The sequence below is a fragment of the Trichechus manatus genome, unplaced genomic scaffold (genome assembly GCF_000243295.1).
Source record: "Trichechus manatus latirostris isolate Lorelei unplaced genomic scaffold, TriManLat1.0 scaffold00036, whole genome shotgun sequence".
NCBI lineage: Eukaryota > Metazoa > Chordata > Mammalia > Sirenia > Trichechidae > Trichechus > Trichechus manatus.
In genome coordinates this window covers 3,564,045-3,589,153 of record NW_004443972.1, presented here as the reverse complement: position 1 = coordinate 3,589,153, position 25,109 = coordinate 3,564,045, and the positions used below count along the sequence as shown (strand labels likewise).

General features: G+C 36.0%; 1 protein-coding gene across 3 annotated transcripts in view; it reads right to left on the bottom strand.

Annotated features, from left to right (window-relative positions):
• Positions 1–25,109, bottom strand: part of EPC2 (enhancer of polycomb homolog 2) — a 166,664-nt gene that overhangs the window by 47,168 nt on the left and 94,387 nt on the right. For 2 of the 3 annotated variants that reach the window (XM_004375368.2, XM_023730382.1), the window contains exon 3: positions 1,035–1,180. In XM_004375368.2, coding sequence (XP_004375425.1) covers positions 1,035–1,180 — 146 coding nt within the window. Of the gene's footprint in view, positions 1–1,034; positions 1,181–4,013; positions 5,091–25,109 lie in introns of those variants that run through there. The other variant, XM_023730383.1, reaches the window with a different exon arrangement.

Genomic DNA, 25,109 nt, shown 5'->3' with positions numbered 1-25,109 from the left:
TTTTTAAACAGTTTAGTTTTTAATCTGATCAAAATATCAACACATGATCATTATAATAATAAATCTGGAAAACAAAGAAAAAAGAAAAAAAACAAAAATCACGAATATTCCCAGTACCCATCTAGAACCATTGTTGGCATTCTGTTGTACTTTCTTTGTCTTTTTTCCTATGCACCTGTATAAATATAAATGCTTTAAATAAACCTCATGTTTCTACATAAATAATTCTGTTCTCTGTTTTTGAAATCTAACATTATATAACAAGCAATTTCCCATAGCACTAGATATTCTGCAAAATAAACATTTTTAATGGCTATATGATATTCCACCCTACAGATAACTTGTCATTTATTCTGAACAACCCTGTTCGAAGATCTTTGACACCGTCACTATACTTTTTTCTTAAGAACAATTCCTAGAGGTGAGATTACTAAATCAAAGGGTATAAACATTTTAAGGCTCCTGTCATATACTGCCTAACTGTTTTCCATAAAGGTTGTACCATTTTAAATTTCCAATACCGTGTATGAGAACATCCCACTAAAGAAAATTCTTCATTAGCGTGTGCATTTTCTTCTTCACTTGAAAATATAAATTCTGTACCAATAATTAAAATTAGAATCCATTGAAAGTGATAATAAGAGTACTTTAATATAAACCTGAGCAACTGAGTATATCTGATTTGATATGACTGCTGCGGGGACCCAACCAAACAAATTTAATTACTGAAGCACCGAAAAGACAGTCCTATGAAAAGAACCAAGGAGACATCTTAACATTGTACCTAGTATTACTTATATATCCAAAGGAGAAAAAGTCAGAACAGTACTACTCTTCATACTCCAATTCAAAGAAACTATGCTTTAAGTATACAGTTTAAGGGATGTTGTAAACAGAAATTGTAGGGTAGCCAGAAAAGAAATTCAAGAGACAGTTAAGTACAATGTACTCAGGTCTAAAGAAAATGAAATAAATAAATAAAGCTGTTAATTGGATTAACTGTAAGGCAAGAGGCATTTTATGTGGTACAGTACCTGATTAGAACTGGCTTTTTCAAGTCTGTCAATCATAATTTCAAATTGCAAAGGCTTTATTTCCATCTTTCTGTTAAGTCTGTTTAATAAGGTCTCATCTTCTGAATCCATATCATAATCTGGTTGCTCGTTGTCTAGATTAAAGGCTAGAAAAGAAAAAAAAAATTTCTTCAAACTGAGGAAAAATTATACAGTTATACAATGTTTATCATATTTAACCATAGAATACTTCTAAATGACCAAAGAGGAGCTCATAATCAAACATCGAAAGACTGGTTTCAGAGTTAATTCCACAGTGGAAGATATAATAAAACTCTGATTCATACATAAAGTTTAATAGAACGCAAAAAGAATAATTAAAATTAATTTTATTTTAAAAATAAAGTATAAATATATGATAAAATGTAAAATATAAAGTAGCAATTATTAAAAAGATGATATATACCAACACGGTTTGGTACCACAATGAGAATATATGGAACAAAATCAAGAATTCGGAAATTAATTCAAGTACATAGTAGATGACGGAAATGGCATTTTAAATCAGATTATTAAAAAAAGAGAAAAAAATGGCAGGGGGTTTGCTGGCATGAGACTAGACATCCAAATACAACTGGATTCCTACTCACTCCTAACGCCAATAAATGACATACTCAACAAAACTTCATAGTAAAAATATAAAACTACTAGAAGAAAACTACAGGGGAAAACATTTTGTATGGGTACATACAAACTCAGAAGGCATAAACCTGATCAAAAATGGATTAATTTGACTATATAAAAATTAATAAATTCTATAAGGAAAATTTAATAAAGTCAGAAGACAAGAAATTGAGGAAAAAAATAATTCGTAAATAAAAGACTGATTTTCTTAAATATCTCTTACAAATTACTAAGGAAAAAACCAATAACTCAACTGAAAAATTAGCTAAGGATGTGAACAGATATCTTAGTGGAGAAGAAATACCAATGACTTTTAAACATTAATCAAATGCTTAAGCTCATTCATAATTAAATAAATGCAAATGTAATAATGAGATCTGTTTCACTCATCAGATCAACAAAGGTCAAAATCTGATAATATACTATTTTAGAACAAAAAGGGGAAGGAAGTCCTCTCAAACACTAGGAGGAGGTTATAAACTGGTATTTAGTTTAATTAAAAATACACGCTTTTGAACCATCTATATGGGATCAAACTGACAACAGCAACTCGAAAGATTACAGTTGCCCTTAGGGGACAGCGAGTTTATGTTAACAGGGAAGGAACAACTCAGAAAAGGAAGGTGAGAATAGTTGTACAATTGGAAGAATGTAATTCATGTTACTAAATGGTACATGTAAATACTGTTGAATTGGTGTATGTTTTGCTACGTATAGTCTCAACAACAGCAAAATAAATAAAATTAAAAAATATATATATGCTTTTTGATTTGGCAATTCTAACTCTAGGAATTTATTCTATACACTCACACAGAGACAAAGATACACACAAGGATAACTTTTGTGACATTGTTTAAAGAAGCAAAAAATAATAAATAAGCAATGTATGGGGAATTAGTTAAATAAATGAGGTTTATACATAAATGGAATACACTGAAGCCCTGAAAAAGAATGACATCAACTTATGCATACTGATATGTACTGAAATCTATCCCAGAGAACATTAACTGCAAAAAGCTAAAGTGCAGAACAGTGTATACAGTGCAGTAAGATTTGTTTTTTAAAAGGGCAAAAGATTATATACATATACATGTAAATGCACAACATACTTTGGAAGAATACACAAGAAACTGGTAATAGTTCTCCACTTCAGGACTGGGTGACTATGTTTCTTTAATAATTAATTCTTAAAAATATATGTAAAAAAGGGGAAAAACCTAGAACACTGCAATTTATGTGCTGAAATCACATGATGAAATCTAGTGCCAGGCAATCAAAGAGATTACAGTTACTGACAGGATGGTTATTTAAAGGTTGCCCGTCTATCAAAGTGTAAATGAATATTCTACAGTCATGCCTTTAAAATGTCCTAGTATTTTCAGATTCAGCACAACATTCTTAAAGGTAGCTCATAATACAGTAATAAGCTGTGTATACCTCTACAATTTTAGTAAAATCAGTCCCCCACTACAGACATAATGATGGACTTAAAATATTTAAAGGCAAAAATAACTGATTATAAAGCAAATGACTCTCTCTCAAAAATCTGAACTCTGATTGATTAAAATAATTATACCACTATATAAGAATAACAAAAACAAAAATAATACATTAGTTAACACTTATACACTTATATAGCATTTATGGGCCAGGCACTGGTCACTTACTATGGACCAGGCACTGTTCAAAGTGCTTTATACATCCTAATTTTCACAACCACCCTGTGTGGTAGGTAGCATTTTATCTCCCAATGAATTTTACATTTGAAAGTTTAAATTTTTTAAATTGTACTTTAACTTGTATCACATACTACACAATAAAGTTAATCAAAGAAGTTATAGCTATAGGTGAACTAATCACACAAATTTTAAAAAGCTGATTCATTTAAAATATTACTGAAAATAAATTTCTTCCTTATTCTTATGTATTGTTTTCATTCATTACATGATTATCAATAATTCACAATTAATTTTTTAAAAAGTCAATCAAACCTGTATCAAACTCAATAAGAAATGATGCAGATCACAAAACTATACTGATTTCTAAAATTTACTCTTCCTTCTACAGAGGTGTTGTATTTGTAAAAGCACATAAATGACAGTGCAATGATCTGCCTTTAGTCACGGACTAACAACAAATAGTCAATAAAACCAGGTAGCTCATACAGCTAAAAGATTTTTTACAGAAAGAGAGACTTTAATAGTATTGAGTTAGCCCAATATACTGAATTTCTATGTTAATAAGTTTTCAAAAGTTCAAGGGCAAGGTATAAGTTTTACATGACCATCTTTCACACACCTACATACTCTTACTCACCTCTCGTTCCTCCATCTCCTATCTGCTCTATCTTCTTATTCTATTCTTACAAAAGCCAGCACCCCAGCTTGTGAGGAAGGGGAAGGGGCAAGAAAAGCTGGGAAATAGTTTAGAAAAATTAACAGTGAGAATTTATAGGAGATGTGACAATGTGTTAAATCAGAACCAGGGCAAAGACTTGCACTAGCACTATTAAGTATTCTAATATTACCGTTTCTCTTTTCATTCAAGAACTATACAAAGAGTATCATTATAGATTTAATGACCATTAAATCATTACAGATTTCCTTCAAACCCCTAGTGTTTTATCTGTACCTCTTTTTACCTCATATTATATTGATCGTCTTTTCTACCAGGCAAAAAGACAAACCCCTTAAAAGCAATGATTACTTTAGTCATACTTGTATACCCTCTGCACAGCACTTAAGGAAAAGAGAGTGGGTACTAAAAGCTACTGAATAAAAACAGCATTTAAAAAATATATACATACAGGAAGAGATTCTCTTAAGTTACAAACAGAATGCTTTCTGTAAGTTTACTGGCACTTCATTTTTGAAACCCACAAAGTTTTCTTATATTAAAAAAAAAATCTTACACAGAGTGGGTTATTTCACAGGCAGTACACCAAACAAATAAAACATCCTCCTCTCCCAAAAAAAGGGGAGGAGGCAGGTAGTAGGATTGACAATTTATTGACGTAGTTGATCAACAGAATTAAGAAATGAACCAGTTAATTAAGGACCTATGTCTGTGTGTATGTGTAGACGATTTCCTGTGGTGAGGTTAACTGAGCAATAAAAGAGAAAAAACGAGGGAACTTAAGAGTGTGTGTGATCACTATAAGAAAGAAAAAAAAGGGAAGGAAAGTAGATCAGAAAGTTCCCTGTACTAGCCTTCAGGTGGCCACCACTGCACAGATGCACCAGCTTCCATGTACGTAGAAAGTAGGTGTAACCTGCAATTTGCATATAATATACTGCATTCACAAACTGACAGGTTAAAAAAAAAACAAAAGCCAAACCAGCTGCTGGTGAGTTGATTCCGACTCACAGCGACCCTACAGGACAGAGTAGAACTGCCCCATAGGGTTTCCAAGGAGCACCTGGTGGTTTCGAACTGTTGACCTTTTGGTCAGCAGCTGTAGCTCTTCACCACTATGCCATCTGCTTAGAGAACACAAAGTCTGTCTAAAATTAGTAAAGCAAATATTACTTCTAGTTAAAAGTACTCTTCAAAGTCCCTTAAGGTCCCTAGAGTGCCATTTACTTGGCCACATTTCATATACGATTATCTAATAGGCACAGACATCTAATAGAAGGAAAAAACACAGAATCCAGCAGAAGAAATAATAAAAGAAGCTTTCAGATTAAAAGGGGTTTACCAAGCGTGGTGCAAAATGAGTGGCAAGCAATCCAATGCTGCACATATGCATGGACTGGTTGCTGAGTCTTTCATGTTATGTCTGTTACATAATGTATGTTTAAGGGAAAACATTTACTCTCCACATTTCCACTCTACTCGCCAGAACGGAAAAGTATAGGAAGAACACCTTAAGCTTCTCCTCATCCCTTCATTCTCTCCTCAGTCAAAGAAGTGACTTCAACTGACTGGTGAACTTGAGAGGAGGACCTAATTGATTCAATAGCTTCAGGGTGCACATTTTCTCTTGGATCTTCCTTCCTTTGGAGGGGCTGTATTTTGTCTGTCCACTACGTGGTAAGCACAGGGGCAGACTCTGCTGCTGTAGGATGAGATCTGCTCTGTCAATGACTAGCCAATAGTGGGTAACTGTGCTTAATTTAGGGGTTAAATATTAGAAAGTCCTTTTAACACTACTTTTATTACTAATGAATCTGGAATTTTATATGTCTATGCTTGTTGCTCAATTAGTTCCAAAATAGAAAAGGAAAAAAAAAAACTTATTTATTGCTCTTCTACAGCCCTAACACTGTAAACTGCACTTAACAACTTATTTTATAAGTGGCTATACTTTTTTGACTCCAGAATATTCAATTTTTCTACTTCAGTCTCATTCATATGGCTCCTAAGACTACATACACTTGACACTCAGAGTTTATTTCACTCACCTTCCTTTCTCTGGTTATTTACAGAACTATGATATAACAGTACATGTGGCACAAGCACCGTCTAACACAGAATGTAAACCAACTGAAAGATTTTTTAAATTCAAGGCTTTGTAATAATAAAATATGTTAATTACTGTGTCTGCCTGTTCCTGGACCCTGCTCAGCCATATTAGACATCATGTGACATTCCATCCCACAGGAAACTGTATCATAGATGGGCAATTGACCCTCAAACAATCAAACCACAGGTGAGCAGTGACCTATGAAATAGTTCAGCACTTAGAGTATTATCTGGGCCAGATTCTCCAACAGAAATTTGAGCAGAGAGACAACCTTTGGTTAAATAAAGCAGTATAAACGCTTATTTGTTTTTCCTCCTGAAATCTCATTAAAACAAAGCAAAGGAATCCCCCTCCCCCCGCACCATGGCATAAATCCTCTGAGGTAAAGAGAATGAGTAGTTGGAAATTATCAATCAAATTTTCAGATCAGCAGACGAAAGAAAGCTGAAATGTAAAATGTATCGGGGTTGGGGGTGAAGACAACAAGAAGCAGGTAACTCCCTCTCCCCGTCCTAAGTGTTGAAATCAACAGGTACTCTCTTGGAAGGGTGGAGAGGGGCACTTCTGAAAATAGGAAGACAGGGTGAAAATCTTTATGTGGATAATTAGCCCTTTCCCTCATCCAGGGTAGCTACGCAACTACTTTTCCCACCAAATGGTAAAAGACTGAAGGGTTAATCTGGAAAGGTTGATCCATACAGCCTGTGGACTCTGGAGCCTTAGGCATGACGAGGGCAAGTGTAAGGCTCAATACCAAAGAGCAAGCAGATTAAGTGAAAGTTTACATACTGAACCATAAAATCCACCACTGCCATCCCCTACCCAGTCACCATTCTCCAGTTTAGCTACAAAAACCACCAAGAATGAGATGGAAGAATTTCCCTCTGGAAAAATCTCAACAACAACAAAAAGAAGTGAGGCCAAGATGGCTGAGTAGTCAGAGGCTTCCAGTAGTCCCTCTTAAACAAAGACCTGAAAAAACAAGTGAATCGATTATGTATGACAATCTAGGAGCCTGGAACATCAAAGGCAGAAGTTGAGGAATCGGACTGAGTGGCAAGGGGAGGGACAGACAGTTCAGAAGCAGCAAGGAGTTGCCAGACCTGACCCAGTGGGAGCCAGCATCCTTCAGGCCGGATCGTCTGGTGTGCGTGGTGTGCAAAGCAGTGACACTTCGTAGGCGTTTTCCACATGGGGAGAGACCGAGAGGCAGACAGTCTAGTCGGGCCTCCAGAATCAGTGAAAAGCACTGCTCAATCGGCAAAAGATAAGCACATGTGTCTGACCTAATGCATGGATCAAAAAACACCCCCTTTTGAAAAAATCTCTCTCCCATTTATCTGCCCCCTCCCTGCTATGCAGAGTCCCAGGCCAGCCTCAGTAACTGCCGTGTCCTCAGGCCAGAAGGTAGGACCCGTCAAGTGCCCTGAGCCATTCTCCCAGACTTCGAGAGGGAACAAATTAACAAACAGGAAAAAATAATCTGCCAGCTTCCCTAAGCCAAGAACTCAGGGTATGCATACCTCCTTTGTGTAGGCAGAGGAATAAAGGGTCCACAGACTCTGAATGCCTTTTATCTCTGCACAGACCTGTGTGGGCCCATTTTAACAGCATAGGCTCTCATTAGCAAAGTACAAGGGGGTATATACCTGAAGCCTAACTTCAACTGTATCAGCTATATGATGGAGTGGCAGGTTCATGACATCTGACACTGTTCTGCCCATTAAGCAGGGTCCTCACCTACCCACATCAGGGGCCTGAGGACTGGTACCTCCACACCACCTAGCCACCTGCGACAGGAAGGCAAGAATAAGTGGTGCCTCTCAGTCCTTACAGCCAACAGCACTGGGTGCCCACAGTCTGGCTGTAAAACCTACCTGCTTATGTGCTCTACGGAACAGGGATATGCTTTCCTCCCAGACACTCAGGGGCAGCCATCAGCCCCCTGCCTTGCTCAGTGTGTGACCCCCTACTGCAGCCAGATACCTGTGCCTACACCAATCACCCCTACCTGTCTAGGACTGCAGGTGAGAGTCTGCACCACACACTTGGTGACCCACTACCTGGACACTTGAGTTGAATCCATATAAGAACAGTAAACTGACTCCTGGGTTCACATACCTAATAACAGAAATAACCACCTGGTGACAAGATGTTAGAGCTTCAAAAGCACCAATAATCAAACTAGCTCACACAACCAGCCTATTTGGGCATAGCAGAACAAAACAAAACAGCTAGCACACAGTAAGCAAACAAAATAAATACAATGACGTACTGATGGCTTGGAGACAACAGTCAATATCAAATCACATAAAGAGGCAGACCATGATGGCTTCAGCAAACTGCCAAAATAAAGAATCTAGAAATTTCCAGAGGAAGAGAACTTCTTGGAATTATCAGAGGTAGAATACAAAACATTAACATATAGAATTCTTCAAGAGGATCAGGCAAAACGCAGAACAAGCTAAAGAACACAGAAAGTAACAGAGGATCTTAAGAAGGTTATTCAAGAGCATAATGACAAATTTAATAGGCTGCAAGAATCCACAGACAGCAATCAGAAATCCAGAAGATTAACAACAAAATTTCAGAATTAGACAACTCAGTAGAAAGTTATAGGAGCAGAATTGAGGCAACGGAAGTCAGAATTAGTGAATCTGAAGATAAAGCACTTGACATCAACTTATTTGAGGAAAAATCAGATAAAAGAACTTTAAAAAATGAAGAACCTCTCAGAATTATATGGGACTTTATCAAGAGGAATAACCTATGAGTGACTGGAGTACCAGAACGGGAGGGATAAAGGAAAATACAGAAAGAGTTGTTGAAGATTTATTGGCAGAAAGCTTCCCTGATACCATGAAAGATGAGAAGATATCTTCCAAGATGCTCATCAAACCCCACATAAGGTAGATCCCAAAGGAAAGTCAGCAAGACATATTATAATCAAACTTGCCAAAACCAAAGACAGAGAATTTTAAGAGTGGCTAAGGATAAACAAAAAGTCATCTACAAAGGACAGTCAGTAAGACTAAGCTCAGACTACTCAGCAGAAACCATGCAATCAAGAAGGCAATGGGATGACATACATAAAGGCTTGAAGGAAAAAAACTGCTAGCCAAGAATTATATATCCAGCAAAACTGTCTCTCAAATATGATGGCGAAATTAGGGCATTACCAGATAAAAAGAAGTTCAGGGAATTTGTAAAAACCAAACCAAAATTACAAGAAATACTAGAGAGAGTCCTCCAGGTGGAAAATCGATAACAGTTAACAACCCAAGACTAGAACACAGGACAGAACAACCAGGTAAAAACCCAGAGAGGGAAGTCACAAAACTTAATAAAAGCTAAAACTCTGAAAACAGGGAAACAGAGATGTCAATATGTAAAAGATGACAACATTAAAACAAAAAAGAGGGACTAAAGAATGTCATCATAGATTTTTCATATGGAGAGGAAGTCAAGGTGATATAAAGAAATAAAAGACTGGTTTAAACTTGGAAAAATAGGGGTAAATATTAAGGTAAACACAAAGGAAACTAATAACCCTACACATCAAAATAAAAAACAGGAGAAATATAAAGACTCAGCAAATAAAAAATCAACAACAATGAAAAGAAAATACATAAAGAAAAACAATTCAGCACAGAACAATAAGTGGAACAAAGAAACTGTCAACAACACACAAAAAAAGACATCAAAATGACAGCACTAAACTCATACCTATAAACAATTACGCTGAATGTAAATGGACTACATACACCAATAAAGAGACAGAGAGTGGCAGAATGGATTAAAAAACATGATCCATCTATAAGCTGCTTACAAGAGACACACCTTAAAGACACAGACAAACTAAAACTCAAAGGATGGAAAAAAATATATCAAGCAAACAACATTTAAAAAAGAGCAGGAGTGGCAATATTAATCTCTGACAAAATAGACTTTAAAGTAAAATTCACCACAAAGGATAAGGAAGGACACTCTATCATGGTTAAAGGGGCAATACACCAGGAGGACATAATAAATATTTACGCACCCAATGACAGGGCTCCAAAATACATAAAACAAACTCTAACAGCATTGAAAAGAGAGAAAGGCAGCTCCACAATAACAGTAACAGACTTCAACGCACCACTTTCGGTGCAGGACAGAACATCCAGAAAAAAGCTCAGTAAAGATACGGAAGATCTAATTGCCACAATCAACCAACTTCATCTCATGGACATATACCGAACACTCCACCGAACAGTAGCCAAGTATACTTCTTTTTCTTTTCCAATGCACATGGAACATTTCCAGAATAGACCACATATTAGGCAATAAAGCAAGCCATAACAGAATCCATAGCATCGAAATGTTACAAACCATCTTTTCTGACCATAAAGCCATAAAAGCAGAAATCGATAACAGAAAAAGCAAGGGGGAAAAAAAAATCAAACACATTGAAACTGAACACCTTGCTCAAAAACAACTGGGTTACAGAAGAAATTAAGGATGGAATAAAGAAATTCACAGAATCAAATGAGAATGAAAACACATCCTACCTGAACCTTTGGGACACAGCAAAAGCAGTGCTCAAAGGTCAATTTACAGCAATAAATACACACATCCAAAATGAAGGGTCAAAATCAAAACATTAACCCTAAAACTTGAACAAGTAGAAAGAGCAGCAAAAGAAGCCCTCGGGTGCCCTAAGAAACAAAATAATATGAATTGGAGCAGAATTAAAGGAAATATAACAGAAAAACAATTGAAAGCATTAACAAGACCAAAAGCTAGTTCTCTGAAAAGATCAACAAAATTGATGAACTAGTAAGCCTTCACTTGAAGTACAATTAAAAAAAAAAAAAAAATTGATGAACTACTGACCAAACTGACAAAAGAAAAATAGGAGAAGAAGGAAATAACCCGAATAAGAAGTAAGATGGGCGATATCACAACAGACCCCACTGAAATTAAAAGAATCATAACAATACTATGAAAAATTGTACTCTAACTAATTTGAAAACCTAGAGGAAATGGACAAATTTCTAGAAACTCACTACCTACCTAAACTAACACAAACAGAGGTAGAACTAAATAAACCTATAACAAAAGAAGACATTGAAAAGGTAATTTAAAAACTCCCAACAAGAAAAAGCCCTGGACCTGGTTTCACTGGAGAATTCTACCAAACCTTCAGAGAAGAGTTAACACCACCACTACTAAAGGTATTTCAGAGAACAGAAAAGGATGGAATACTCCCTAATTCATTCTATGAAGCCAGCATAACCCTGATACCAAAACCAGGTAAAGACACTACAAAAAAAGAAAATTACAGACCAATATCTATCATGAAAACTGACGCAAAAATCTTCAACAAAATTCTAGCCAACAGAATTCAACAACATATCAAAAAAATAATTCACCATGATCAAGTGGGATTTGTACCAGCTATGCAGGGATGGTTCAACATTAGAAAAACAATCAATGTAATCCATCGCATAAATAAAACAAGACAAGAACCACCTGATCTTATCAACTGATGCAGAAAAGGCATTTGACAAAGTCCAACACTCATCCATGATAAAAACTCTCAGCAAAATAGGAACAGAAGGGAAATTACTCAACATAATTGAGGGCATTTATATAAAGCCAACAGCCAACATCATCCTAAATAGAGAGAGTCTGAAAGCATTCTCCTTGAGAACAGGATCCAGACAAGGATGCCCTTTACCACCATTCTTACTCAGCTTTGTGCTGGAGGTCCTAGCCAGAGCAATAGGGTAGAAAAAGAAATAAAGGCATCCAAACTGGTAAGGAAGAAGTAAAAGCATCTCTATTTGTAGATGATATGCTCTTATACACACAAAAACCCAAAGAATCCACAAGAAAACTACTGGAACTAATAGAAGATTTCAGCAAAGAATCAGGATACAAGATAAACATACAAAAATCAGTTGGATTCCTCTACACCAACAAAGAGAACTTCAAAGAGGAAGTCACCAAATCAATACCATTTACAACAGCCCTCAAGAAGATAAAATACTTGGGAATAAATCTAACCAGAGACGTAAAAGACCTATACAAAGTAAACCAGAAGACACTACCGCAAGAAACCAAAAGAGACCTGCCTAAGTAAGTGGAAAACATGGATAGGAAGACTCAACATTGCGAAAATGTCTATTCTCCCCAAAGCGATCTACAGATACAATGCAATCTTGATCCAAATTCCACCGGCATTTTTTAATGAGAATGGAGAAACAAATCACCAACTTCATATGGAAAGGGAAGAGGCCCGGGAAAAGTAAAGCATTACTCAAGAAGAAGAACAAAGTGATAGGCCTCACGCTACCTGATTTTAGAATTTATTATACCTCCACAGTAGTCAAGACAGCCTGGTACTGGTACAACAACACATACATAGACCAATGGAACAGAATTGAGAATCCAGACATAAATTCATCCACCTATGAGCAACTGATATTTGACAAAGGCCCGAAGTCTGTTAACTGGGGAAAAGACAGTCTCTTTAACAAATGGTGCTGGCATAACTGGATATCCATCTGCAAAAAACTGAAACAAGACCTATACCTCACACCATGCACAAAAACTAACTCAAAATGGATCGAAGACCTAAATATAAAATCTAAAACGATAAAGATCATGGAAGAAAAAACAGGGATAACGCTAAGAGCCCGAATACATGGCATAAAGAGAATATAAAATATTACTAACAATGCACAAACACCAGAAGAAAAACTAGATAACTGGGAGCTCCTAAAAATCAAACACTTACGCTCATCAAAAGACTTCACCAAAAGAGTAAAAAGACAACCTATACTCTGGGAAAAAAAATTTGGCTACGACAAATCCAATCAGAGTCTAATCTCTAAAATGGAGAAGATACTGCAAAACCTCAACAACAAAAAGACAAATAACCCAATTAAAAAATGAGCAAAGGATATCAACAGGCACTTCACCAAAGAAGACATTCAGGCAGCTAACAGACACATGAGGAAATGCTCACAATCATTAGCCACTAGAGAAATGCAAATTAAAACTACAATGAGATACCATCTCACTCCAACAAGGCTAGCATTAATCCAAAAAACACAAAATAAAAATGTTGGAGAGGTTGCGGAGAGACTGTCACACTTATCCACTGCTGGTGGGAATTTAAAATGGTACAACCACTTTGGAAACTGATTTTGCACTTCCTAAAAAGCTAGAAATACAAGTACCATACGATCCAGCTATCCCGCTCCTTGGAATATATTCTAGAGAAATAAGATTCACGTGAATAGATATATGCCCACTCACGTTCACTGCAACTCTGTTAACGATAGCAAAAAGATGGAAACAACCTAGGTTCCCATCAATGGATGAATGGCTAAACAAATTACGGTATATTCATACAATGGAATACTACGAAACAATAAAGAACAACGATGAATCCGTGAAACATAACATGGAGGAAATCTGGAAGGCATAATACTGAGTGAATTTAGTCAGTCGCAAAAGGACAAACACTGTATAAGACCACTATTATAAGAACTCAAGAAAAGGTTTAAACACCGAAGAAAACAGTCTTTCATGGTTACGAGGTTGGAGAGGGAGGGAAGAAGGGAGGGGTATTCACTAACTAGATAATAGACAAGAATCATCTTAGTGAAGGGAAGGACAACACACAGTACAGGGGAAGTCAGCACAACTCGACTAAACCAAAGCTAAGAAGTTTCCTGAATACAACCAAACACTTCCAGGGGCAGAGTAACAGGGGTGGAGGTCTGGGGACCATGGTTTCTGGGGACATCTAGGTCAACTAGCATAACAAAGCTTATTAATAAAATGTTCGCATCCCACTTCGGTGAGTGGCGTCTGAGGTCTTAAAAGCTAGTGAGCAGCCATCTAAGATACATCCATTGGTCCCAATTCACCTGGAGCAAAGGAGAATGAAGAACACCAAACACACAAGGAAAATATTAGCCGAAGAGACAGAAAGGGCCACATAAACCAGAGCCTCCATCAGCCTGAGACCAGAACTAGATGGTGCCCGGCTACCACCAATGACTGCCATGACAGGGAACACAACCAAGAGTTCCTGATGGAGCAGGAGAAAAGTCAAGTGCAGAACTCAAATTCACATAAAAAGGCCAGACTTAATGGTCTGAGAATGGAGGGATCCCAGAAGACATGCCCACCGGACTCTGTGTTAGCCCAAAACTAAAACCATTCCCGAAGCCAACTCTTCAGACAAAGATTAGATTGGACTATGGGACATACAATGATACTGAAGAGAGTGCTTCTTAGCTCAAGTAGATACATGAGACTAAATGGGCAGCTCCTGTCCAGAGGTGAGATGAAAAGACAAGAAGGGTCAGGAGCTGGTTGAATGGACATGGGAAATCCGGGGTGGAAAGGAGAAGTGTGCTGTCACATTATAGGGAGAGCAACTAGGGTCACCAAACAGTATGTGTACAAATTTTTCTATGGGAAACTAACTTGAATTATAAACTGTCACTTAAAGCACACACACACACATACACACACACACACACACAAAAGACAGATAACTGTCCCCACTCAAATATAAATTGGCAGGCAAGTAATTCAGATATCTGAGAAAAGATAGAGAACAAAACAAAAAAGAACGCACAGGAAACAAAAACAATGCAAGAGGAAGGAAAAAAAAATATCCTTAGAGAGCTAGGTATTGAATCCATGAAACAAGACTAGAAAAAGGATAATATATAAAAGGAACACTTAGGTAACAAAAAATTAAAACTGTAAGAGCAAAAAAGAATAACATTAGATTTCTCAACAGCAATACTGGCATTAGAAGACAATATTCAAAATTCTAAAGGATGAAGATTTCCATCCTAAATTTCTTTACCCAACCAAATTATCAATCAAGTATGAAGTTAGAATAAAAATAATTTCAGGCATGCAAGGCCTCAAAAAAATTCACCTTCCATGCACCCTTTCTTAGGAAGCCACTAGAAGGTGTTCTCCGCTGGAAGGAAGGAAGAAAGCACGGAATCCAGGAAACTGGCAAACATGGAATAAGCGATGAAATTCCCAAGATGATGGGTGACAACCATGCAGTAAGCAGATGAGCAACCAGTCCATAATACAGCAGCAAAATGAATGGCTCCAGGAAATATGTCCAAGGAAGAAATGAAACTAATAAATTACCTGAATGACTGAATATATTAAGAGAGTTACAACTTCTGCTGGAGGGCTGGGGGTGAATTAATGAAAGGTACATAGAAAAACAAGCAAATATAAAGATAAGAAAACTATCTCCTTTGGAAATGAATACTTAAAAACAAGAAAATGCAATCACTGTTAAGTACCTGGCTCAGCTGTTAATATTTATATGATAATATATACACTGAAAGCTGATTTAATAAGTACAGTAGAAAAATGGGGGCAGGGAAAGTGTGCTGAGTAGAGAACAAAAAGAAGTGAGAAAATAAAATTCTCATCTTAAACAGTAAAAAGTCCAGAGATAACACTAAAAAAGTTTTTAAAAAGTAATATAAGTCTATTATTTAGAAATATGAAGACAAGTGAAATAAAAAGTAAAAGATTTGAAAGTTGTAGCCTCTGGGAGTGAGGAGGAGACTGCTCTTTATGAAAAAAATTAATTAAACCTAATGATACAGGTATTAATTTCATAAAAATATAATATGCAAAAAAAAAAAACCACTATGACAATAAGAAAGATAATGATCGGAGCAAAGAGATGAAAAGACGCCATTTATTACAACATGGCCATGGAAGACCATAGCTGTGTAGTAGAAACTAGGAGGAAAAATGAAATGTTAACAATTCCAGTTCCAGTTTACAAATATCCTAACAATTTAAAATCCTTACAATAATTCCATTTTTTTAGCTTTAGTTATTGAGTGATATCCAACATGGAAATCAAAAGTGCCTATTTAAAACATGTCACTCTTTGCAAATAAGTTTCCACAAGGGTCAATAATGTTTATTTCAAGGTTTTTATGGGTTCTCTAAGACAGAATTTTATTTTTTCTTTGATTTGCTTGTAGCCCTAAAATATTTCCAGTTAGTTTCAAGCAGCTTAATAAAATCTTAATAAAAGGCAGCTGCTGCTTTTAAGTACTGTGAATTACTATTATTTATAACAATGGTTACCATTTATACAGTTCCTACTATTCTTAAATGTATGCTTTACATTTTCTCTAATCCTCACAAAACCATGAAATTAAGGTATTTGTATCTTCATTTTGCATACAAAGAAGTTTAATTAATTTGCATCAGGTCATATTAAACAGAATTTGAACCTAAGTTTGTTGGATTCCAAAGCCCATACTATTTTCCCTGTACTCTACCTTGCGTAAAAGGAGTACACATTTATATCCCCTCCTATGCTCTCTGTGGTTTTTATGTCTTTTGTTGTATAGAAATATTAAATTTTAATAAAGTACAATTTATCAATCTCCTTTATGGTTTCTGCTTTTTGACTTAACAATTCTTTATGTTTAGGTCATAAAGGTATCTTCACATATTTTCTTATGAAAAGTTGAAGATCTATCTCCCTTTCATATTTAGTCTTTATTTTTTTTCCCATATGGACAACCAACTGTCCTAGCACTATTTATCAAATATTTCTATCCTTTCCTCACTGACTTGTAATGCCTCTATGGTCATATATTAAATTTCCATATGCATGTGTTTTTAGCCTCTTTTTCTGTTCCATTGGTTTATTTATTGATCTTTGACTAAAGGATCATATTCCAAGGCACAAATTTTAAGAAAGGGTTAACTAAAAGGAGAAGGAAAGAACAGAAGGGGAGGGGTCAGGGGTAGCAACTAGGCTTCTCTGACTATATCTTGTTTTATAGATATGACTCTGGAATCACATAAATATTTTACATAATTATGAAACAAAATTTTGAAAAGAAACTCCTAAAAATAAAAGCTAAATGGGACAAATAAACTCAATTATTCATTTGGGTTCTATTTCAAGTATCTTTAAAATACAGTAAAGTGACTATACATTTCTAGTGGAATATACCCTAAGGATAAAAAGCAGAAACTAACCAATCAACAAACAATAAAACCTTAGCCTGTTTTCAGTAATTATACTGTTGGTGAAAGTGTTAGCATTAATATTCTAAGACTGTTGTGTATGTCATGTAGGATAAGACATATGGGAATTATGTGGATGTCACTGAGAACTAATATATTAGACATGGAAGAAAGTTGTAGGTGCATTACGTTAACTAAAACCCTGTAATCTTGAATTTGAGTAAGAAATGTTAGTATGAACTCGTAATATATTTTATCTTTAATATTTAAAAGTAGGTATTTCCCATCTCAGGTCCACGAAAAAAACTCAGAAAACAAATGGTCAACCCAGTAACAATGAGTACCCTTCGTGCCCAGATGGTTAAGTTTCTAAATATGATTTCTCACTTAAAGGAATCAGAGCTCACTGGAGAAATGACTGATTTCAGATCTGGGCCAGGAAATACACAAGGAACATTTCAGCTTTCTTGCTTTCTGGTAGAGTCATGGCAAAAGGACTCAGGAGTTAACTTGAAAAATGAGTATCAATAAGGATAATAATGCAATGGATTGAAACAGAAGAAAAATATGTGTAAATCCATGATTCATAATGATTCTAAAACAAAACAAACACCCTCATACTCACTCACCTTTGGAGGATACTAAGAAACTAACCTCCATCTGACATAAAGTACGTAATTTTTGGTTGTCTTTCCTTTTGTGATGTTAGCAACTATTAATGATCACTGTCTTGCTTGATCCTATTCATTAGGGACTGCAAAATAGTGACATTCTATCATGTCTTCTTCATTTACTTTAGCTGAAATACTTCTATAAAGAGATGCATCCCCCTCCTCAACTATTTAGAGATGCTGGGGTACAGTTCCTAGAAAACGCAGGATAAGTGCTTGATTACTGATTAAGAGAGTCTTAAGAAACTTATTAACCAACTTCAACATGCTAAGTTTTCTGGATCTCAGTTCACAACAGTTCTGAGGTGTGTGTAGTCAAACTGCTCTATTTTCTGGATCTCAATTCAAAAGAATCAACTGTCTTTTAAAAAAAGAAGAGCTAAAACAGTTCACATTTACAGGACAGCCAAGAAACGTGCGCATGGACTAAATATCTGATAATGGTATTGTGATTATGTTGAAAAAGGGAGGCCCTTGTCCTTTGGAGCTATATAATGAAATATTCCCAGACAAAATGATGTTGGATTGACTACAAAATCATGGAGGTGGGAGAAACAGGTGCATATATAAGGAACAATATTGGCTATGTGTTTGTAATTACTGAAATTGAGTAATGAGTACCTGGGATTCCATTATACTATTCTTTCTACTTTTTTTACTGTGGTAAAATATACCAGTTTTCATTGAATCAATTCTGACTCACAGTAATCCCATGTGTGTCAGAGTAGAACTGTGCTCCGTAGGGTTTTCCTTTTTATAAAAAAAAAAGATTGTTGTAAATATATACACACAAAACAACATTTGCCAATTCAACGTTTTTCAGGTGTACAATTTCCAGAGGGTTTTCAATGACTGATTTTTCAGAAGCAGATTGCCAGGCCTTTCTTCCAGGGCACCTCTAGGTGAACTTGAACCTCCAACCTTTTGGTTAGCAGTCGAGCACATTAACTGCCTACACCACTCAGGGACTTCATGGTAAAATATACTTTTAATCATTTTTAAGTGTATAATTCATGGCATTAAGTACATTCACAGTGTTGTGCAACCACCACTACCCATTTCCGGAACATCTTCATCATCTCAAACAGAAACTCTATACCCACTAAGCAATAACTCCCCATTCTCCCTTCCCTGCAGCCCCTCGCAACCACTATTCTACTTTCTGTCTCTATGAATTTGCCAATTCTAGACACCTCATATAAGTGAAATCATATATTTGTCACTTGTCCTTTTGTGTCTGACTTCTTTCAATTAGCATAATATTTTAAAAGTTCATCCATGTTCTAACATGTATCAGAATTTCATTCCTTTTTATGGTTGAATAATATTCTATACGTGCACCACATTTTGCTTATCCATTCATCTGCTGATAGGCACTTGGGTTGTTTCCACCTTTTAGCTACTATAAACAGTGGCATACTACTATGAACACAGCTACTGTAAGTCCCAGCTTTTGGAAATGTTCCATAATAAAGTGTTTAAAAAGATAAGTATCTAGAATATATAAAGAATCTCTTTAAAAAAAACACTAAGAAAATGATCCCAAGAAAAATGAATGAGAAACTGAAGAAGTAATTCACATAAAAAGATATTTAACCTCACTTGTTATCAGTGAAAGACAAATCAACAAATATCATTTTATACATATCAAATTGACAAAAATCAGAAAGTTTAACAATGACAAGTGTTGGTAAAAACATGAGAAAACAAGAACTCTCACATACTCCTGGTGAAAATATAAACTGGTAAAATTAGTTTGGAGAGCAATTCTGCAATATCTAGTAAAGTTAAACATGCATCGTCTATGAGACTCAGCAATTCTACTTTTAGGCCTGTATCACAGAGAAGCTTTCACAAGTGTGGACAAGGAGACATGTACAAGGCCATTCACTATAGCATTAGTCACAACAGCAAAAAATTAGAACACCAAATATCTATATGAGAACAGATAAACTGACATATAGTAACACGAAATCATATTTATGAAACAAAAACTTATCAAAAACATGCACAAGAATGTTCATAACAGCTTTATTCATAATAGCCAGAAACTAGCAACAACCTAAATGTCCTTCAACAGATGAATGGTTAAAGAAACCGGGGTCCATCCACACCATGGAATGTTAGTATCAGCAATAAAAAGGATCAGACTATTGAAACATGTAATAACTGGAACAGACCTCAAGGGAATTATGCTGTCAAAAAATGCTAATCCCAAAGATTACATGCTATAGATTCCATTTGTACAATTAATATCCTTGAAATGACAAAATTACAGAGTTAAAGGTAGGCTGTTACTGTTCAACTCTACTCCATTAATAGATTAAGAATATCCTGTAATTAAGCAGAAGTAAAAGTACAATGCAACTTTACAACTCTTTTTAGAATTAATACCCTTAATAATTAAAGTATATAGCAAGCACAGTTTTTAGTTAAATAAAGAAGAGTCAACTATGAACAATAAGTAGAAACTATAATAGCATATTGCTAAAAAATAAATAAATAAAATAAAAAAGTGCTTCTTTCTGTCTTTCTCTGAAGGCTAACACCTCCCATTTAGGAGATGCCACATCTATTTCTATCGTATTTCTTAGGACTGATCTGTACCCAATGTGCCTTTGATTTATAAAACCTGAAGTCATAAAGGTTTCACTAAAGTCTGGGGAAACCTTTCAAATTACTCATAATGAAAAAAAAAAAAAAGGCAATAATAACCATAATCCAGCCCGTTATACTTAGAAATAATCATTTCTATTATTCTTTGTATCCATATATATATGCAATTCTAATTTAAAGCAAAAAAAAAAAAGAAGTTATAAATGGCCAGGGGTGGGGGCTTGTTAAATAACAGACAATGATGTCATTAATGATTTCTTTTCCTGTATGTCTTACCCATCTGAGATAAGAAAATTATTCTAAGCAAGCCACTAATGGATTCTAATTGTTTATTTAAATAGTTGGCCTGCAGCTTGTTTTTGGTAAGGTCCATAAAAATGTAAAAAATCATTTTTTTTTTTTTTTTTTACAATTTTAAGGGTTATAAAAAACAAAACAAAAACGGATGAAGAGGAAGAAGAATATGTCATAAAGACCCCAGAGCCTAAAATATTTACTATCTGGCCCTTACAGAAAAAGTTCACTGGCCTCTGGTCTACATTAGTAAGGAAAAAAGGATTATTTCTGAAAAATTCAGAGTATGAAAGGTAAGCAAAGACTGCTAGGAAACCACCATTTTCAAAATTTCACTCTTTGGGGTCGTTTCTTCTCTTGACTACATCACCCATCCACAAAGAAAACAATCTACATGGCAGGTTATCAAAAGATATTGTTTGAAATACTCTTAGGGATGTGGGCTAACAGCAAGAGATTTACTGTTATTTTTTTGAAAATGAAATCATCCTTAATGACTGCCCAGCTCTGAAAAGCTCAGGTCTGAACGTGGCCAGAAATTTATTTTTGGGTCTCTGAAGTCACTTATTTTTTTCTGAACTGAATAAAAATTAACAAGAGCTACTGACTGATATTTGAAATTGATCACTATAATTTGATTTATATTAATATTATGAGAAAGTACAGATGTTTCTGCTCTGCTATAACATGAGTTCCTAAAAAAAAAAACCCTTTATATGCAAAACTGTAATAAAAAAATAACAGGCTTCTTGGAAAAAAATAGTGACCAAAAGCTATGCAACTTTGTTATCAGAGACCAAACAAACAAAAAATGCTATCAAAGATGGCTCCGGGTGGCTTGCTACTACCTGAGGAGATACTAAAAATGCACAAAAATAACAGAATGGAATTGCTAGCTTGTAGGCCCTGAGACAACAGAGACTGTAACAGAGCTCCTGGGGCTGCTGTTAAAGTGTGCCCAGGCAGAAATGCAAACTGCCACTAGTTAAGAGCTGTCCAAAGCTGGGGCCGCACTTTGAGAAAGGAACCCTAAATACTGGCACTCATTTTTAATTTTCTTGAAGTAGAGGTGAAAGGTTCTTACATGTGGAGCAGCCAAGCTGAAGCCTTTGTCCTTTCCCCACTATAAAAAAAACCAGGACAACTTCCACGTAATATTGATATCGTTCCACCTTTTACCAATCGTTACTGATAACTGGTATTACAGAAATATGGGAAGCATAAAACACTGTACAATAAACCTCTATTAAACAAAAACCCTAACCCATTACCGTCGAGTCGATTCCGACCCATAGCAACCCTATAGGACAGAGTAGAGATGCCCCATAGGGTTTCCAAGGAGCAGCTGGTGGATTCAAACTGCCGAGCTCTTAACCACTATGCCACCAGGGCTCCAAAATCTGTATTACTGAGGAGTAATTTTATCTAGATCACCTGTCCTGATATTATTTTCTTATAAGATCCTAAATGATCCAAATTCTCTGTATCATTGCTCTTTTTGTAAATAATTAAACGATATATTATTTATAAATCTTACCAATCATTAAATGAATGAGAGCAATGTATATAAAAGTATTTTACATGTAATCATTTACATAATTACATAAACATCTATAATACTCTTCATGTCCAATTTGAATCCAAAGGGCTTTATTCCATAATTTCCTCCTACCATTTCTTGTTATTCTGCCAAAAGTATGGAGATATTTAGCACTGTCTAGAAATAATACCTATATCTTACAGGTATCATAGAAATAGTTTACAGAGTGAATAAAAAGATACCTGTAAAACGTATCAAATGCCTGGCTTAGAAATAATTCAATTTATTAAGTGCCTACTTAATGGCTCAGGTACAGAGTTAGGTACTGTAAATGAAAAGAGGAATCCCTGACTTGGAGGCCTCATAGTCCCTCATTTTAAGAATAAGAGTATTGACCCTTACTGAGAGAGGGATAGAATTTTGTGTCATCAAGGTTTTTCTCACACTTGCACACCTTGTGGTCACTGGACTTACAACACTTCATCATTCAACAAGGTTACACTGTATCCTTTTAATTACTTGATTATATTCAGTTTAGGTTTCTTCTGTCTCCTGATTTAGAGGAGCAGACTGGCTACATATGTCACTGTTCTTTCGGTTAGCTGCAGTAAAGAGGTTAACCTGGGTATATAGGTAACAGTCTTTCCGAATTTTAGTTATTTGGAAGGAAACTTTACCACTGATGGGCACTGTGTGCTACTGATGAGTACAATGCAAACTCCCTTCCAAAAGAGCAAACCCCTTTAAAACAAGCCCAGCAATAATCCCGGATGCTCTTTCTTTCCTAACAGGTCCAAGGCAGAATGGCGCCAGCAAAGAAAGAGAAACAGAAAGGCCATTCTGCCATCAAAAAGAGAATGAGTAGAGAATACACTACCAATATTCACAAATGCATCCATGGAACATGCACCTCACACACCAAAAGATCTGAAAAATTCACCACGAAGGAAAGAGGTGGAAATACCAGATGTCTAGATTGCTAACGGGCTCTACGCTGTGTAGAACAAACGGTAGGAATGCTCCTCTACCACATGCGGGTACGGTTGTTCAGAAAATACAATCAGTATGAACATTTGCTAAAAAAAGTTGTATACATTTGTCATCTATGTACATATCCTAATTTTCAAAAACTTGCAGAGGGACAGCACAGCAATTAAATCCAAAGACCATGGGGCTTTGTATTTCCTCTTTCCAGCCAGCACAGAGTGAAAGCCATTTTTTAAAACAATGGGCAAAGCTAGGGTCATCAGTATGGTCTAAAATGCATCTAGTAACAAGCTGGTTGCAACAAGATCCTAGTGAGAAACTGCACCGTGCCCATCAACAACATACAAAACCCAGCAGTGGTAAAAGTCATACTATACGCTGTTCCCAAGTCACAAGGGCAAAGCTTACTCCCTGAGGAAGAAGAAATTTTAAACAAAAAACAGTCAAAAAATTCAAAAGAAATATGATTAAAACTAAAACCTTCTGGAGGTAGTGTTCCAGTAGGGCAAGCTTCTTGAGAGCACAGCTTCAAGGCCTGGCCAGTGTGGCCAAGTGGACAAGCAGATAGCTACCATCAGAGAGCAAGAATCTGGAGTTGCATAAAAGGAAGATCAAGGCCCAGCGAGGCCAATCTTCCTCCCTCCCATCCTAGATCATGTAATAAAGTTGTCTATTGCTTAAAAAACAACCAAACAAAAACCTAACAGTCAATACAATAAGAAAAGGCTAGCAGATCTAGCTTGAATACTTTCAGTTAACGAAAGCGGATAGCTGTATTGTTTGACAGCTGTTTCTTACACTGAGTCAAAATCTGCCTTATATATGTTCTTTTCTCACATCTCTATTATGTTTACTTTTAAATAAAGAAAAGTAAATCTAAAAATTTGCTCATCCACACAATTCCCCCCACCTCCAAATATGAAATGGCAACAAACAGAAAGCAAAACGCTGAGATATTGAAAACAGTTTCACAACTGTATAAACAAAAACTGGCAACTCCTGATTTTAAATGTTTTTTATCATCAAAAAACTATTTTGTTTTTATTAACCCCAAACCAAACTCGTTGCCGTCAAGTTAGTTCTGACTTACAGAGACTCTACAGGACAGAGCTGAACTGCCCCATAGGGTTTCCAAGGCTATAATCCTTACAGATGCAGACTGCAGAAAGACTGATGGGTTTGAACTGCTGACCTTCAGATTAGCAGCTGAGCATTTAACCACTGCGCCACCAGGGCTCCTCCAGCTTTTATTAGGGAACTTTTTTTTTCCTTAAAGTTGTTGTCTTCTGGAGAGGAATCAAGGAAATAATAAACAATAAAACCCTGGTGGCTCAGTGGTTAAGAGCAACGTCTGCTAACCACAAAGGTCAGCAGTTCAAATCCACCAGGTGCTCCTTGGAAACCCTATGGGGCAGTTCTATCCTGTCTTGCAGGTTTGCGATGAGTTGGAATCGACTCGACAGCAACTTGTTTGGTTTTGGGTTTTTAAACAATATAGGTAGTGATGATGAGGATGATATTTACTACATACTTTCAGGGTCCTTCCCTCATAAGTGAATTTTTCTCTTAAGTTCAATACATATTACTGAGTCTATAATGTGCTAGGTACTACCAACAGAAAGATGAAGCGGGAGGGGGAATATGTCCAGAGTAAGTGCTTCCTGAGTCTTAAAAAACATTCTGAATAGGGACTCCGGCAAGATGGCGCTCTAGGCAGAAGCACCACGCCGTCCCTCCACAACAAAGATCCGATAAACTAAGCCAAACAGAGAATCAACAATCCTGAAACC